Genomic DNA, 16399 nt, shown 5'->3' on the forward strand with positions numbered 1-16399 from the left:
TGTCTCCTGCAATGGCAGACAGATTCTTTACCAGTGGGAAGCCCTCTACCAAAGGTTAAAAATTATTGGCAAAAGTACAGAAAAATAGACTTTCTTCATTCATTCAGAGAAGTTCTGTGTGCCAGACACTGTACTAGTGAAAGAGATACCCAAGGTCTCTGCCTCAGGAAGTTTATGTTCCATGTGTGTAGAGATGGAAGAGAGATGATAAAGGAGAAAGTAAACAATAATTCAGATAGTATCATTCATAAAACAACAAATGGGACAACTCCATTGACTCCACTGCATGCCAATAAGGCAGCATCAGCATTTATCAAAATGTTGTGCCAGCTAGTCTATTTCTAGATATTGATTCTACAGATATTCTCACTTTTTGTTTAAATATAAAGATATGTGTACATGGATGATCAATGGAGTGCTGGGTGTAATTATGAAAAAATGGGAACAATCCTAATGTTCCTCAACAGAACAAATTATGCAATATCCATACAATGGATCAGAAAGACCCAGAGGAAGATCAGCTTGTTTGTTTGTTTTTAATGTATACATGCGGAAGATTTTGAGGATATTTGCCAAAATAGTATACATAATAAGATCTCTTAAAAAAAAGAGACAAACACATTCCTATAAGTGCATATGTATGTGTACCTATATAATTAGACATACATTGATTAATGTATGACTATAAGATTAGGCATACATGGTTTAATCTATGACTAAGAAAAATCTTGGAAGTGGAATTATGAGAAGTTATTTACAGTACAAATTTCTGTACTGTCTGGCTGTTCTGTTTTACGAGAAATATGTGCTATTATTATACTCGGCAAAGAATAAGGGAGAAAGCGTTAAAAGATAAAAAGTAATGTATTCAAGGATCATTTGGTTTCCTCAGTTTATATTCCCAAACTTCAGGCTAAAAATTAATCTGGGAAGAAAACTTCAGCAAAGGAAGAAGGATAACAAAGTAACTAATCATTTGCCTCATTCCTTAAATTCAAAGTTACAGATATAATTGGGGAGAGGGGGAAATCTGTGGCTTTCTATTTGCCAGACGTTAGTTCTTCACTTAATTTTCAAGGCAACCCACAAAATGAAACCTGGCTTGATTCCACAGATGAGGAATCTGAGGGTCTTAGAGGCTAAGTGATACCCCTAGAGCAGAAGTTTCCTCACTTCTAGGATCCCAGAAAACAAGACTTCCTGCTGGGGGCTCTTATCTTCTGGCCATTCCCTCAGGTCAGGTGGCTGGAGAGCAGGAGGGAGAGGGTGGGGCAGGAGAAACTGATTATGGGGTTTTGATGCTGTTCCAGGAGGCATTTTTCTCCCGGCCCCATTTGGATCCTTTGCTTCCTGCCCTTCTCCCCTATAAAGCTCATATTCCCTCCCTCAGAGGTGCATCTGGAGTTCCAGGTGGCAGACACAGCTCCTGGAAGCACCAGCCTAGAATCCTGCCTGTGAAGGAGTCCCTAGGAAAACCAAGTGCCTACCCCTTCAGAACTCCCTTCAAGATCACATCAATGCTGAACTGCTCCCCAAGCTTGCCTGATTTTGCCACCTCTCTCAGCCTGTAAAATGGGAATAATACATTTTAGGAGAATTACTCAAAAGGGAACACCAGGAAGTGCTTTGGGAATTGTAAAGCCTAGGGTCCCCACATTGCAATTAAAGTACGCCTAACACAACAGCTCACATCATGGAGGAAGGAGTCCAGTATTTTCTGTAATCAGTTTTAAAGACAGTATTTTAACACTCTGAATAGGAATGTCCCCTGCGGGTTGTCTATTATTTTGTTGTACAATGAATGAAGAACTAACAGAAAAGTTCAGCAGGGCTTCCTCCTGCCTTTAATCTACCCCAAAGCTACCATCTTTCAATTCTAAGGGGTACAATTCTTAGTTCTAGAACCAACCTTATGTTAATCTTTCAATTAGGAAAAGAAAGATTAAAACAAAAAAAAAGTAAAACAAATTCAAAGTCCCAATGTGATGACCACAATAGCTTTCAAATAGGATAGGGGAAACATATATTCACTTTATTATTAATAATGGTTAATATGCGAATGGTTACTATGTGCTTCCCAGGTGGCACAGTGGTAAAGAGTCCTCCTGTCAATGCAGGAGATGAAGGAGACACAGGTTCAATCCCTAGATCAGCAAGATCCCCTGGAGGAGGAAATGGCAACCAATTCTAGTATTCTTGCCTGGGATATCCCATGGACAGGGGAGTCTGGTGGGTTACAGTCCATGGGGTCACAAAAAGTCAGACATGACTGAGGACTCACGCATGTGCCAGACACTGTTTTCAGTGTTCTTTCTGCATTAACTCATTTTACCTACATAGTACATGTTTTATTTCCTTCATTGTATATGTGAGGAGTTAGAGGCATTGGGAGGTAAATGGCTTGCCCATGGGGACTCAACCTCAACAGGGCGGTTGGAGACCTTGGCCTTCTGGTCTACCTCTCCAGTCATTCACACTCCTCATTGGGTTCCATACTCTGCTGCTACTGCTAAGTCCCTTCAGTCATGTCCAACTACGTGCCACCCCACAGACGGCCTCCTACCAGGCTCCTCTGTCCCTGGGATTCTCCAGGCAAAAACACTGGAGTGGGTTGCCATTTCCTTCTCCATTGAATCACTTAGGATTCTTCACAAATAGTACGCATAATTGCAACCCACCCTGCCCATTCTTGCCTTCGGACATGGTTTTTCTGTCACTCTCCTTCCAATGGACAGGAAGTTTTATTCCATGAATGAACATAAGACTCTTGGAAAAATCCACTACTGTATTTAAAATTTAAGAGTTGTTTTGGTAGGAAATACCAAAGCTTTCTTCATAACAAGCCATGCTTGCAAACTTGTTCTTATCTCAAAACCAGAATTCCCTACACAGATTGCCTGAGGTTCTCTTTCTTCTGATCTTTCTGACTCCTCCCCCACCACCTACATCATCTCTTCCCTCTGGCTCCAGTCTTCAGGAAAGATGTCTCCACAGTGACCTTTGACCACTGACAAAGAGGTTGGCCTGGAGTTTGCGGACCTCCCTTCAACTGCTATCTACCCCTTCTCCTTAGGACTCCATTTCAGAGGAAGAGCACAAACTTTGCTTCTCAAACCATTTTCACTGCACACAAAATTAGTCATGGGGTTGATGACAGAACACTTACAAGGAACACACCTTATCCAAGTCATGATGTAAGGCAATGAACTGACACTACACTGAGAAATGAGTATCCAATGGTTTAAATGACTTTGGAATTTACAGATCCAGCATCCTTCTTATGTGAACAATGCAAAGAAACAGAGGAAAACAATAGAATGGGAAAGACTAGAGATCTCTTCATGAAAATTAGAGATATCAAGGAAACATTTCATGCAAAGATGGGCACAATAAGGAACAGAAATGGCAAGGACCTAACAGAAGCAGAAGTGAATAACAAGAGGTGGCAAGAGTATACAGAAGAACTATAAAAAATGGACCTGGATAACATGATGGTGTGGTCACTCATCTAGAGGCAGACATCCTGCAGTGTTCAGTCAAGTGGGCCTTAGGAAGCATTACTACGAACAAAGCTAGTGGAGGTGATGGAATTCCAGCTGATCTATTTAAAATCTTAAAAGATGATGCTATTAAAGTGCTTCATTCATTATACCAGCAAATTTGGAAAACTCAGCAGTGGCCACAGGACTGGAAAAGGTCAATTTTCATTCCAATCCCAAAGAAGTACAATGCCAAAGAATGTTCAAACTACCTCAACAATTGCACTCATTTCACATGCCAGCAAGGTAACGCTCAAAATCCTTCGAGCTAGGATCAACAGTACGTGAACCAAGAACTTCCAGATATACAAGCTGGATTTAGAAAAGGCAGATGAACCAGAGATCAAATTGCCAACATCTGTTGCATCATATAAAAAGCAAGAGAATTCCAGAAAAACATCTACTTCTGCTTCATTGACTATGCTAAAGCCTTTGTGTGGATCACAACAAACTGTGGAAAATTCTTAAAGAGATGGGAATACCAGACCACCTTACCCGCCTCCTGAGAAATTCTGTATGCAAGTCAATAAGCAATAGTTAGAACTGGACATGGAACAATGACTGGTTCAAAATTGAGAAAAGAGTACATCAAGGCTGTATATTGTCACTCTGCTTATTTAACTTATTTTCAAAGTACATCATGAAAAATGCAAGGCTAGATGAATCACAAACTGGAATCAAGATTGCTGGGAGAAATAGCAATAACCTCAGATATGCAGATGATACGACTTCAATGGCAGAAACCAAAGCAGAACTAACTAAAGAGCCTCTTGATGAAGGTGAAAGAGGAGAGTGAAAAAGCTGGCTTAAAACTCAACATTCAAAAAAATGAAGATCATGGCATCTGGTCCCATCACTTCATGACAAATAGATGGGTAGAAAATGCAAACAGTGGCAGATTTTATTTTCTTGGGCTCCAAAATCACTGTAGATGGTAACTGCAGTTGTGAAACTAAAAGACGCTTGCTCCTTGGAAGAAAAGCTATGACAAACCTAGACAGCGTATTAAAAAGCAGAGACATCATTTTGCCGACAAAGATCCACAGAGTCAAAGCTATGGTTTTTCCAGTAAGAGTTAGACAATAAAGAAGGCTGAGAGCCGAAGAACTGATGCTTTCAAAATGTGGTGCTGGAGAAGACTCTGGAGAGTCCCTTGGACAGCAGGAAGATCCAACCAGTCAATCCTAAAGGAAATCAACCCTGACTATTCATTGGAAGGACTGAATGAAGTTGAAACTCCAATACTTTGGCCACCTGATTTGAAGAGTGGACTCACTGGAAAAAAACCCTAGTGCTGGGAAAGATTTGAGAGCAGGAGTAGAAGCGGGTGACAGAGGATAAAATGTTTGGATGGCATCATCGACTCAGTGGTCATGAATCTGAACAAACTCCGGGAGACAGTAAAGGACAGGGAAGCCTGGTGTGTGGCAGTCCATGGGGTCACAAAGAGTTGGACATAACTTAGTGAGTGAATAACAGCAGCTTAGTCACTAAATTGGGTCAGACTCTGGGGACCCCACAGACTGTGACCCACTAGGCTCTTCTGTCCATTGAATTCTCCAGGCAAGAATACTGGAGTGGGTTGCAATTTCCTTCTCCAAGAGATCATCCTGAACCAGGAATCAAACAGGGTCTCCTGCATTGCAGGCAGTTTCTTGCATTTCAGGCAGATTCTATACCAATTGAGCCACCAGGGAGTTATGACAATAATATGTCCCAAATAATAACAGAAACTAGTGAAATAATATGCAGACATTTTATTTTTTTTATTCCTTCAACTTTTGTTCTGTACTGGGTAGAATTCTAACCTGGGAGAAGACAAAGATAAAGGAAATGAAGCCCTTGATGAGCTCAGAAGCTAATGTGGAAGATGAAATTTATTAGATAATCATAATCTAGATGCAGACATTTTAAGTGGTGTTTGAGGTTATAATAGAAAATATTATAAATATTTAATAAAATCAAAAAACAACTTTATAAAGCATACAATCTCATTAAAATAATTAACTATAGAAGGAAGATTCAATGGCTATAAAAATTTATCTTAAGAATAAGTGATTAAAAATGTCTAAGAGACATATTTTCAAGCTATAATTAGTGCAACTAGAAATGGGGCAAGAATCAATGAATATCAGGTGTACAGGAAAACATCTATACAAGGGTCTGTTTCTGGACTAGTACTTTAGAATATGGCTTTTCAAATGTTTCAAAGTGTCATTTAAACCAGTGAGACTAAGAGATAAACCAGGTGTCAACTAGTAGGTTAACTATTTAGAAAAATAAATAAACTTAGACTGTTAGATCACATCACAAATTTCCAGTGCAATGTATGAAAGTATAAATCCCACTGGTAAGGCTAGGGAAAAAAAGAAATAAATATATTTTATGCAGTAATAAGCCAAAGTATCACTAAATGACATTATTATTTCCAGAAGACTTCCAAGTGCACTGCAATGTAAAAATTTAGAAACATGAAATTTAGGAAACCACTAAGTTGATTTTGGGGTAGGCAGGCATTCTAAACATAAAATAAAACTTATTTTAGAAAACTGAAAAGGTTTGATAATATATACTGAAATTCAATATCTACACTGAAAAAAAACCCATGATATATATCTCACACATAAATCTAATTATCACAAAATAAATATAATTGTCACATAAATACATATATCACAAAAAATATATATTCTTCATATAGGGTAAGCTTTTACAATCAGTAAGATAGAACCATCCCAGTAAAAAAGTGTGTGAAGAACATGAACATAACTGATGGAGAAATTTAAAAGATCAATAAATATATTTTTAAATATTCAGCCACATTAGCAATGATATAAATGCTAGTTTAAGATTAAATCCTGTTTCACTAATGAGGCAAAAAGCAACAATATCCAATATAAGAGACAGTAAAACATACCCTACTGGCTACCTTGTAAATTGGTACATTCAGCTGAGAAGTCAATTTGGCAAGACGTAGCAAAAGCCTTACTTAACTCCTTTGAACCAGTAAGTGTATCTCTGATTTATATTTATCTAAAATAATAATCAACATTTCACACAAAGACAACTGAAAACTAAGTATTCATACCATGAGACTAGTCAAAGTTAATAGAACTCTGAAATACTATGCAACCATTACAAAAATGTAATCTCAGAGCATTTTTATTAACACGAGACAAGCTCATAAATATAGTAAACAAAGAAAACAGGGCATATATCTGCAGTACTGTAATAATTTTAATTTTACATATGCGAATATGTAGAAATATGGTTAGCAACGGCTCTCAGGTGAAACTAGAGATTTCAATTTAATTTTTAACTTACTTCCTTTTAAATGATCCAAGTTTTCTATAATGAACATGTATTATTTTCTTGTTTTAAAATTTTCATTGGAGTATAGTTGATTTACGCCATTGTGTTAGTTTCCAGTGTAGAGCAAAGTGAATCAGTTATACATATACGTATGTCCACTTTTTTTCTTTTAAGATTCCTTTCGCACATAAGCCATTATAGAACAGTGAATAGAGTTCCCTGTGCTATATAGCAGGTTCTGATTAGTTACCTATTTGATGACATGTATTATTTTCAATAATTGGGAACATATAACTAAAAAAGAAGATTTAAAGTAAATACACCAAATTAACCCCTGGGCAGCTCTTTTTGCCTCTCTTTCAACTTATCTATATTGAGCAAAGGATAACTCCTTTTTAAAAGAGGTAGTGTTGACTGTCAAACATTGCCCAAAGGTGACTGATTAAAGAAAGGAGGAAAGGAGTTGAGGGAAGGTACAGGAGACAGTAAAGGCCTTACAGATACGGTGGGAAGCAGTGGGAGAGATGGGCGCACTAGACCAGCAGCAGGTCCAGCAGGGCCTCAGACCCCACGACCGGCCAGGAACAAGAACCACCCCAGACCCCAGCGCTCTGTAAACATCACCCAGCTTCTTCATGCGACACTCAGGCAAGAGAGCAGAGGCCCAGGGGAGGACAGCTGCTGCTTGAAGGTACCTAAGTTGGTAGCATCTGACCTTCCATGAAAGAGAAAGGAAAATGGCCAAAGCCATTCCACAAACAAGCACAGACACACAGAGGTATTCTTCCACCAGCCAAGACACCTGCCATCAGGGGTCACCGGCCTCAGCAGATGGAACATAGATCTCAGGGCCTGAGCCAGGTGCCCGAGAGCTGCCTAAGCCTGGCCTGGGGACCCACTGAGGCCGCTGAGCCACTCACAAGGATAAGCATGCCCATCCCCTGGCCACATCCAGAGGCAGACACAGAGCCATCTGCTAATTCTGAGCTCGTTCCTGGCCCAGAAGCGGGCAGGTTGAGCTGTCAGAGGTAAGCCTGATGGCAGGCTGAACTTCCATCCCACCCCCACCCCATCTGGACTTCCGTTCCCCAAATCAGGGAATCAAAGTTCTACAGAAAGGAAGCTGCCCATGTAAGATAAATTGTAACCACACTGCTGCCCCCGCCACCACCTCCCTCCAGAAAGCACTGCATCCCCCAGCTCCTTGGCTCTTCCCACTCGAAATGGAAGGGCAATGATTCCACAGGATGCCAGGGCCTCTGAGGTGATCCAGGGAGGAAGGACAATCAACACAGACACATAACCACACAAAAACCACAGAAAGGTCATCGGTTAGGCCACTGGTCCATGTGTCCTGATAAAGAACATCAGAAATGGAAACTGTACTTCACACACCTTAACTCTCTCAAACGTCACAAAATAACACTTCTCATTTTGCACGTGAACACACTGAGGCTCCAAGGGGAAGTCACAGAGCTGGGAAGGGCTGGGATCGGAATGCAAAGTTCAAACCCCGTGCCATTTCTGCCAGGACACGGTAAGCACGCTCGTCCCCATCGCTACAAAGGGCTACTGCCTGGCACATGTGGAATCCAGCCTTGAGGATGGGCCTTCCCATCACTGATAGGTGCAGTTCCAGAAAGGGCAGCTGACCCCGTACACCAAAGGTGCTCAATCTATGTCCAGGAAAGGGCACCAGGTGTGGCCCCAGCAAATAGCAAGTATAACTATGGCCGCCATTCACCGAGCATCATCTGCTCCCTGGAGGGCCCACATGGAATGTGAAACACTGTTTGGCCTGAGTGAGACACAGCTGATGTGTCCACTTTGGGGGAAGAAAACACTGAGGCTGGGAAGTCTCACAGCTAGGAAACAGATGCCATCTGACAGCAGAAACCCTTCCCAAACCCCATCTCTCCCACCATGACGAGGCAACAGGACCAAATGAGTCATTCAGGTCAACTCCCCACTGCTGGGTGGCACCCTCAGCCCCCAGGCTCCACCCTGGCCCGGTGCTCCAGCACTACCTTGGTTGAGGTAGGTCAAAGTCTCTTCATGCAACTTCACAGCTGGGGATGTGGCGGCACACAGCACATACTGCAGGGGCGGCAGGCGGGCCTCGTTCTCAGGGGACAGTTGGGGCTCCTCCTGCTTGAAGATGGGCAGAGCGAGGACGTCGCTGCAACACACAGGAGGGAGGGGTCAGGAGCAGGGCCCGCGGAGCCAACGTGCAAAGGCAGGACTAAGTGGCCAACCTCGGGCAGCATCAAGGGCAACACAGCCCAGCCTAGCGCAGCTAGCAGGTTCAGCTCCCTACATGACGTCACAAATACTCTAAAATGCTTCCCAATGGAGGAGACCAATCCTGGATGATTCTACTTTCACTCCATGACCTTTGAGAGATTTATTCAGATGTCTCATGGTTTCCATCCACAAGTGTCTGGCTTTTATAACAAGAACTCGAACAAAATATTTTATTTTTTAAATAAACTCTTCTAGCTATTGGTCACATCTCAGACCAAGACAATCCTGTCCTCTAGGATCTGTAAACCATGCAAATACAGAAACTGTCTACTTCACTCATAAAAACTGAGACATACTTCCACACTTCTAAAAAGAAAGGACAGCTGGCCCATAAACCTATTTTAAGGGTCATGTTAATATCTCTTAACTGCAAAACAAGAACAACCATGGTTTCAATTCAGTTTTCTCACCCAAACGGAATATACTGAGATGCTCAAAGATTCTTTTCCTCCACCTCTAAACAAAAATTCCCATCAGATCCAAAAAATCAGCTTCACATCAGCCTAGGACTGGAGAACTTATTTCTAGATGTGCTTTTTTAAGTGCATCCCCAAGGAAAAACAAAATCTTTGAGAACATGAATGACTTGCATGCAAGAGGGACTTGGTTAAGCTCTCTGGATTATGAAGAGATTACAGCATGGACACTGGCGCCAAAAAAGGGTCCTGTGCCCTTATCTCCATAAGCCTCCACCCTCCGAGTGTCCCGGGTGCTGAATCAGATTCACTGACCTCACTTCACTATGTAAACAGCAGAGTCACTGATACAATCTATTCCTCATACAACACCACACACAAGTATCTAAAACACAAGCCGGGCACATACCCCAGCATGTCAGACCAATTTTCAGAAGGAAAAGTCCAGCTGTGGCTCACCTAGGAACCTTCTGTATGAAGGGCCGCCCCTGCCACCACCCACTGCCCTGGGTCCCCCACCTCATGCCTTCCCTTGTCCAGATTGGGGCACATGCCCAGTCTAAGTGGTTATCCAGGAACGGGGGGAGAAGCAAAAAGATGATTCCCGGGGGATTGCATAATTTCATGTTTGCCCAGACCATGTTAAGTTAATAATCCATGGGCTGCTGCCTTTAAATTAAAAAAAAAAAAAAAAAAAAAGGTGGGAGTAGCCAGGGTTGGGGGAAGAGCCATCACTCAACAGTAACTTATTTCAATCCTGGTATCCTTATCTGCTGAGGAATAAAAGTCACCAGAACATCAAACAGAAGTAGGGAAGAAGGGAGTACAGACCAGTACCTCAGGAAGGTCACACAACTTGAACAAATGCTGCACAGTGATGAGATGACCAAAATTAAATGCACAAACCAAGCAAAAGAACAAGATCTTCTTCACTCTAAGGGGACCAGGGGCATGTTCATGGACCCTCCCCATGGCATCCATCAAGGTCAACCTCTCCAAGTGTGAAAGCCCTGGCTTCCAAGAAGTAACATAAAAAAAGAGAGTGTGGACCAAATGAGTCTTTATCCATGGTCCCCATATGACCCCAGAAACCCATATGGCCTTATAGCACCTTTTACCCCAATTCCCAACCACCTCACCAGGATGAATGCAATACCAAACTCTTACAGTAAGGGCACCTCTAGTTCAAGAGAATTATTCCCTAAAGGGATGACATTTTCGGTGTCCAGGAAGTTTTACATACATTCACTTCTTCACTCAGGGTCACCTTCAAAGTCATTTATAAGGTATGGCAACAAACTGAATGGCTACAAACTAAAATTGAGGCAAAATTACAACTAAAATTGCATCCTGCGATACAATAAAAATGTATTCCATTGTAGCATTTCGGGTAAGTGAATGGACACAATCTTCTACCAGAGATTAACATCTGCCCAGTGGGGAATTCCCTGGAGGTACAGTGGTTAAGACTCCTGGCTTCCACTGCAGGGAACTCGAGTTCAATTCCTGGTCAGTGAACTAAAATTCCATATACCACACAATGCAGAAAAAAAAAAAAAAAAAAAAATCTGCCTGGTGGGCTTAACACCTTCCAGAGGAGCCTGCCTCTGGTGGATCACCATGGTCTGCTGTGAGACATAAGTCCTTAATTAAAACCCTAGGCTTATGCCATCTCCTACCTCTCTTGCCCATGAATAAAACACAGCAGACATATCTCTTATTCCCAACCATTCCTTTGCCTGCTGGAATTGGGCTGTCTTCAGAGAAGACTACTAGACAAATATCTATCAAAGTTAGGATTTCCACACCACCTGTACTGTTAAATCTGAGTTGGAACTTTTGGGGGTCAAAAATAAAATAAAGCAGGAAGGATAGCTCTCTCTGTGGGGTGGTCTGGCCCATGGTTCACTTTCTCTGAGCTCACATCAAATGCCCTTTGGGTTAAATTAGGCACATTTCATAAACTGTGACTAGGATGGAAATAAAGACAGGCTAAAGCTGGTTCAGGCGAGTTCAGAAAGTGAAATGACTGCCCATTAGTACCCAGCCAGCTGCACAACAGGGAAAAACAATCCTCCAGGAACTGAAGCTAACGGGGGTGCCACTTCCTTCAAGGGGACGGGAGAGAGAACTTTGCAAAACAGGCAGGACTTACTTTTCCCTCTGAAGAGCACTAGTCAAATCCCTGCAGAAGAAGAAAGATTTCCATCAAGGGCAATCAACGTGCGGGCCTCGGACCCACATACCAAGACCACCTAGTGGGAGAGGGCACCTGGTCCCTCCCGAGCCCCCGCCCGCCCCCGCTGCAGGTCCGCTAGGCGGAGCGCAGGGCCGCGCTAGCAGCTCGCTCGCTCCTCGGGCGGACCAAGGACACTGGAGAGGACGCGAGGCTCGGAGAGGGACCCGGGCGGACAGGGGCAAAGAGCAGGGGACTAGACTTCCCGGGACAGCTCCAGACCGACGGCAGGAACTTTCCTCTTCGACGCGAGCGGGGAGAGGAGAGACGCAGAGGTGGAAAGACCCCGGGGATATTACGACCCAGAGATGTGCGCTCCGTGCCCTCCCGGGGTCGTCGGGGAAGTAGCCCCGCGAGCATTAGGCTCTGCAAACCCGCCTCCCGCGCGGGCCCGCAACTCCGAGCGTCGGGTCTCGCCAGGGCCGGTCTGTCTGTCCCAGGCGGGAGCCTGGGCAGATCTCCCTCAGTCCCCAAAGGGCACAGAGTAAGGAGGCGGCGAGGGCGCTCAGGATCCCCGGCCGCTCCTTTCCCGGCCCACGGACGTCAGACGGCGCCCCGCCCGCGGACCCCGGCCCGAGCCCCTTACCGCAGGTAGCTGCCGGGATTGTGCTGGTTGTAGTGCTCGGGCTGCGTGTGCCAGAACAGCATGGCTGGGGCTCCGAGCCCGGCCCGACCCAGGCGCGCGGCGGACGGGACGCGAGGCGACCCAACCTCTAGGTCACCTGCCAGCAGCGCTCCTTACAGCGGTGGCCGCCCGCCCTGCGCATTTATGGACGGCTCGGGGGGCGGGGCCTCGTCCGGGCCCGCCCCCAGGCCGCGCGGCCGCCTCACCTGGTGACCCGCACAAGCGCGCCCTTCCCGGGAGCGAGCGCGCCTCCAGGGCGGCGACCGCGAGCGTGCAGCGCGGCTGCGGGCGGGGATCTGGCCCGGCACTGCTCGTATCCCGCTCTCGAGGGTGGGGCCCAGGTAACCGTCCCCGCAGCCCTGGTGTCTTCCCTCTCCCAGAGCCTCACCGTGGGTGGGGTGAGGAGGCTGTGAGCTTGGATGTCTGAGACCCCGACCCCGACATGCTGTCCCCTTAGCTTGGTCTCGCTTTTTCACAACACTCTCAGAAATCGTGTTTTGTTTTAATCTACACTTGAGTATTGATCTCTTTCCCAGTATAGTATAATCTCCAAGAGGACAAGGTTTGGACTCTCTAGCTCACTCTGTTATCCCTACCTCCTGGAAAAGTGCTTGGGACATGGTGCTGCTGTACTGTGCATAGTCGCTCAGTCATGTCCCACTCTGCGACCCCATGGACTGTAGCCCGCCAGGCTCCTCTGTCCATTGGATTCTCCAGGCAAGAATACTGGAGTGGGTTGTTATGCTGTCCTCCAGGGGATCTTCCCAACCCAGGGATCGAACCCAGGTCTCCCCTGTTGCAGGGGGATTCTTTATCATATGAGCCACCAGGGAAGCCCGGGACATAGTGAGTGCTCCATAAATATTTGCTGAGTAAATACGAAAAAGGAATACCTCAAGTCAGTAAACAGAGAAAGCTTCTTGGAGGAGGTGACGTTAACCTGAGGGCTTCTAAATTCACAGAAGGCGCTTCTGTGAACATCAAATGATGTCCCTTGGAAACAGGGATCCAGAACTCCAGCTCCCCCAAGCGTGGAGGTGAGTCAGATCCTCCCTCAGTCTGCTCTCCAGCTCCCCTCCCTCCAACCAAGGTGACAGCTGGCAGGCAACCCCCTCTGGGAAGTTCTTAGTGACCACCACCTCCCCACTGCTCTCCTGTCACTCAGATCTCCCTTCAAGGATGAATTTGCTGCACCAGCCACAGGGAAAGCACAGCAGACAGTTCTCAGCACTCTGCCCCTGCCCCCAAGGACTCTGTTGTAGAGTCGCCTTGCCCAAGGTAGCTCCCCTGTTGGGGTGGCCCCAATGACCAGCCAGACAAAAGTATCAAAGTCTGGCCATCTCCGCTAATGGGCTGTTGTAGCCTCAGGATTCTGCATGGGGCAACTCAGAACTGTTAGGGGGCTTCCCTCACATACTCCTACTTCCTTTCCACCCCTTCAGTTCAGTTCAGTCACTCAGTCGTGTCTGACTCTTTGCGATCCCATGAATCGCAGCACGCCAGGCTTTCCTGTCCATCACCAACTCACAGAGTTCACTCAGACTCACGCCCATCGAGTCGGTGATGCCATCCAGCCATCTCATCCTCTGTCATCCCCTTCTCCTCCTGCCCCCAATCCCTCCCAGCATTAGAGTCTTTTCCAGTGAGACAACTCTTCGCATGAGGTGGCCAAAGTATTGGAGTTTCAGCCTCAGCATCAGTCCTTCCAATGAACACCCAGGACTGATCTCCTTTAGGATGAATCTCCTTGTAGTCCTAGGGACTCGAAAGAGTCTTCTCCAGCACCGTAGTTCAAAAGCATCAATTCTTCAGTGCTCAGCTTTCTTCACAGTCCAACTCACATCCACACATGAACACTGGAAAAACCATAGCCTTGATTAGACAGACCTTTGTTGGCAAAGTAATATCTCTGCTTTTCAATCTGCTATCTAGGTTAGTCACAATTTTTTTCCAAGGAGTAAGCATCTTTTAATTTCATGGCTGCAATCACCATCTGCAGTGATTTTGGAGCCCAGAAAAATTGAAGTTTGACACTGTTTCCACTGTTTCCCCATCTATTTGCCATGAAGTGATGGGACCAGATGCCATGATCTTCGTTTTCTGAATGCTGAGCTTTAAGCCAACTTTTTCACTCTCCTCTTTCACTTTCATCAAGAGGCTTTTGAGTTCTTTTTCACTTTCTGCCATAAGGGTGGTGTCATCTGCATATCTGAGATTATTGATATTTCTCCCGGCAGTCTTGATTCCAGCTTGTGCTTCTTCCAGCCCAGCGTTTCTCATGATGTACTCTGCATATAAGTTAAATAAGCAGGGTGACAATATACAGCCTTGATGTACTCCTTTTCCTATTTGGAACCAGTCTGTTGTTCCATGTCCAGTTCTAACTGTTGCTTCCTGACCTGCATTCCACCCCTTACATAGTTGTTAATTTCAAGGAAACTTTCAAATAAGCATCCTGAACATTAAGCTCTGTCTGAGGTTCCAGGAGAAGCCCAGTATTGATACGGGAGGCACTGTGAGGCGGTATAGAAAGAGCTCTTTCCTGGGTTCCTTCACTGGGCAAATACCTCCAGAGTACCTGCCACGTGCCCCTGGGTGCTAGGTGCAAGTTTACATACTTTTTATTTTTTTAACGGGAGTATAGTTGATTTACAATGTTGTTAGTTTCAGGCATACAGCAAAGTGAGTCAGTTATACATACATATATCTATGTACCTACTCTTTTTTTAGATTCTTTTCCCATATAGGTCATTTTAGACTATTGAGTGGAGTTCCCTGTGCTATACAGTAGCACAGGTCCTTCTTAGTTATCTATTTTATATATAGTAGTGTGTATATGTCAATCCCAATCTCCCAATTTTTCCTGCCCCCTGCTTACCCTCTGGTAACCATAAGGTTGTTTTCTATACCTGTGAATCTATTTCTGTTTTGTAAGTTCATTTGTACCATTTTTTTAGATTCCACATATAAGCAATATCATATGACATTTGTCTTTCTCTGTCTGACTTACTTTACTCAGTATGACGATCTCTAGGTCCATCCGTGTTGCTGCAAATGGCATTATTTCACAAGCTTGCATTCTCACTGGAGAGGCAGGGGAGAGTGGTGGTAGTGAGCAGCAATCACAATGCAGTGTGATCAAGAACATAGTGGGAGGCTACACTCCTTGGGGTTGCAAAGAATCGAACAGGACTGGGTAATTAACACACACACAGGTGGGCCTTGCTCTCCACCAGGGCAGACTGACTCTCCCCCGGGTGGTCCAGAGCTCCTGAAGAGTGGGAGTGAATACCAGGGAGGATTTTGGAGCTCAGGGAAAGTCTCCCAGGTAAAGTGATGTCTCCTCATGGATAGGTTTGGGGAAGTTAGGCCCATCTGTGAAATCGGGGCTGGAGGAGAGTCTCCAGCTGAGCACACAGCCTGTGCAAAAGCCTGGAGAAAGATCTCCTGGAAGGAGATCACGATGGCTCAGACCTGACTTTCCCACCTGGCTTTGTCAGGATGTGTGGCCATGGGTGGGGTAAACAGACCCATGCTGCCTCTCACATCGAAATGGTCCTAGGACTTGCTTTGATCACAGAACATAGGTTTTCCAGGACCAGGCACCACTGGACTGACAGGGAATTCCCAGATTTTGATTCTCTTGAGAGTAGGATTGGCAGTGCCTTGAAGACTACATCAGAGCTGTGTTAAGTAGGATGCGCAGCCCTGCCTGTGGGTTGTCGGTGTTGCAGGGCTCCATTAGGCCCAGCCTGGACCCGGGGGCTCCAAGACTAGTGGGTAGAAGACAGATGTGCAGGTGATGGCCTATTGGTCCCTCTTTTCATTTTGTAAACATCCACAATTCACTAATGATGGACTATTGACTTTCACTGTGTGCCATGCCAGGCGCCATTCCCTGGAATCACTACGAACAAAACTAGTGGAGGTGATAGAATTCCAGTTGAGCTATTCCAAATCCTGAAAA

At 45.1% G+C, this 16399-nt stretch overlaps 1 protein-coding gene across 4 annotated transcripts in view; it reads right to left on the reverse strand.

Moving 5' to 3' along the window:
- TFCP2L1 (transcription factor CP2 like 1) overlaps nt 1-12558 on the reverse strand; it is a 67283-nt gene extending 54725 nt beyond the window's left edge. For 2 of the 4 annotated variants that reach the window (XM_019974062.2, XM_019974057.2), the window contains exons 1-3: nt 12394-12558; nt 11727-11756; nt 8879-9030 (exon numbers count right to left, since the gene is read on the reverse strand). In XM_019974062.2, the coding sequence (XP_019829621.1) occupies nt 8879-9030; nt 11727-11756; nt 12394-12455 (244 nt within the window). In that variant the 5' untranslated portion in view covers nt 12456-12558. The remainder of the gene's footprint in view (nt 1-8878; nt 9031-11726; nt 11757-12393) is intronic. The other 2 variants (XM_019974076.2, XM_019974070.2) reach the window with 1 other exon arrangement.
- Nucleotides 12559-16399: the final 3841 nt, after the last annotated feature.

This window comes from Bos indicus, chromosome 2 (genome assembly GCF_029378745.1).
Source record: "Bos indicus isolate NIAB-ARS_2022 breed Sahiwal x Tharparkar chromosome 2, NIAB-ARS_B.indTharparkar_mat_pri_1.0, whole genome shotgun sequence".
NCBI lineage: Eukaryota > Metazoa > Chordata > Mammalia > Artiodactyla > Bovidae > Bos > Bos indicus.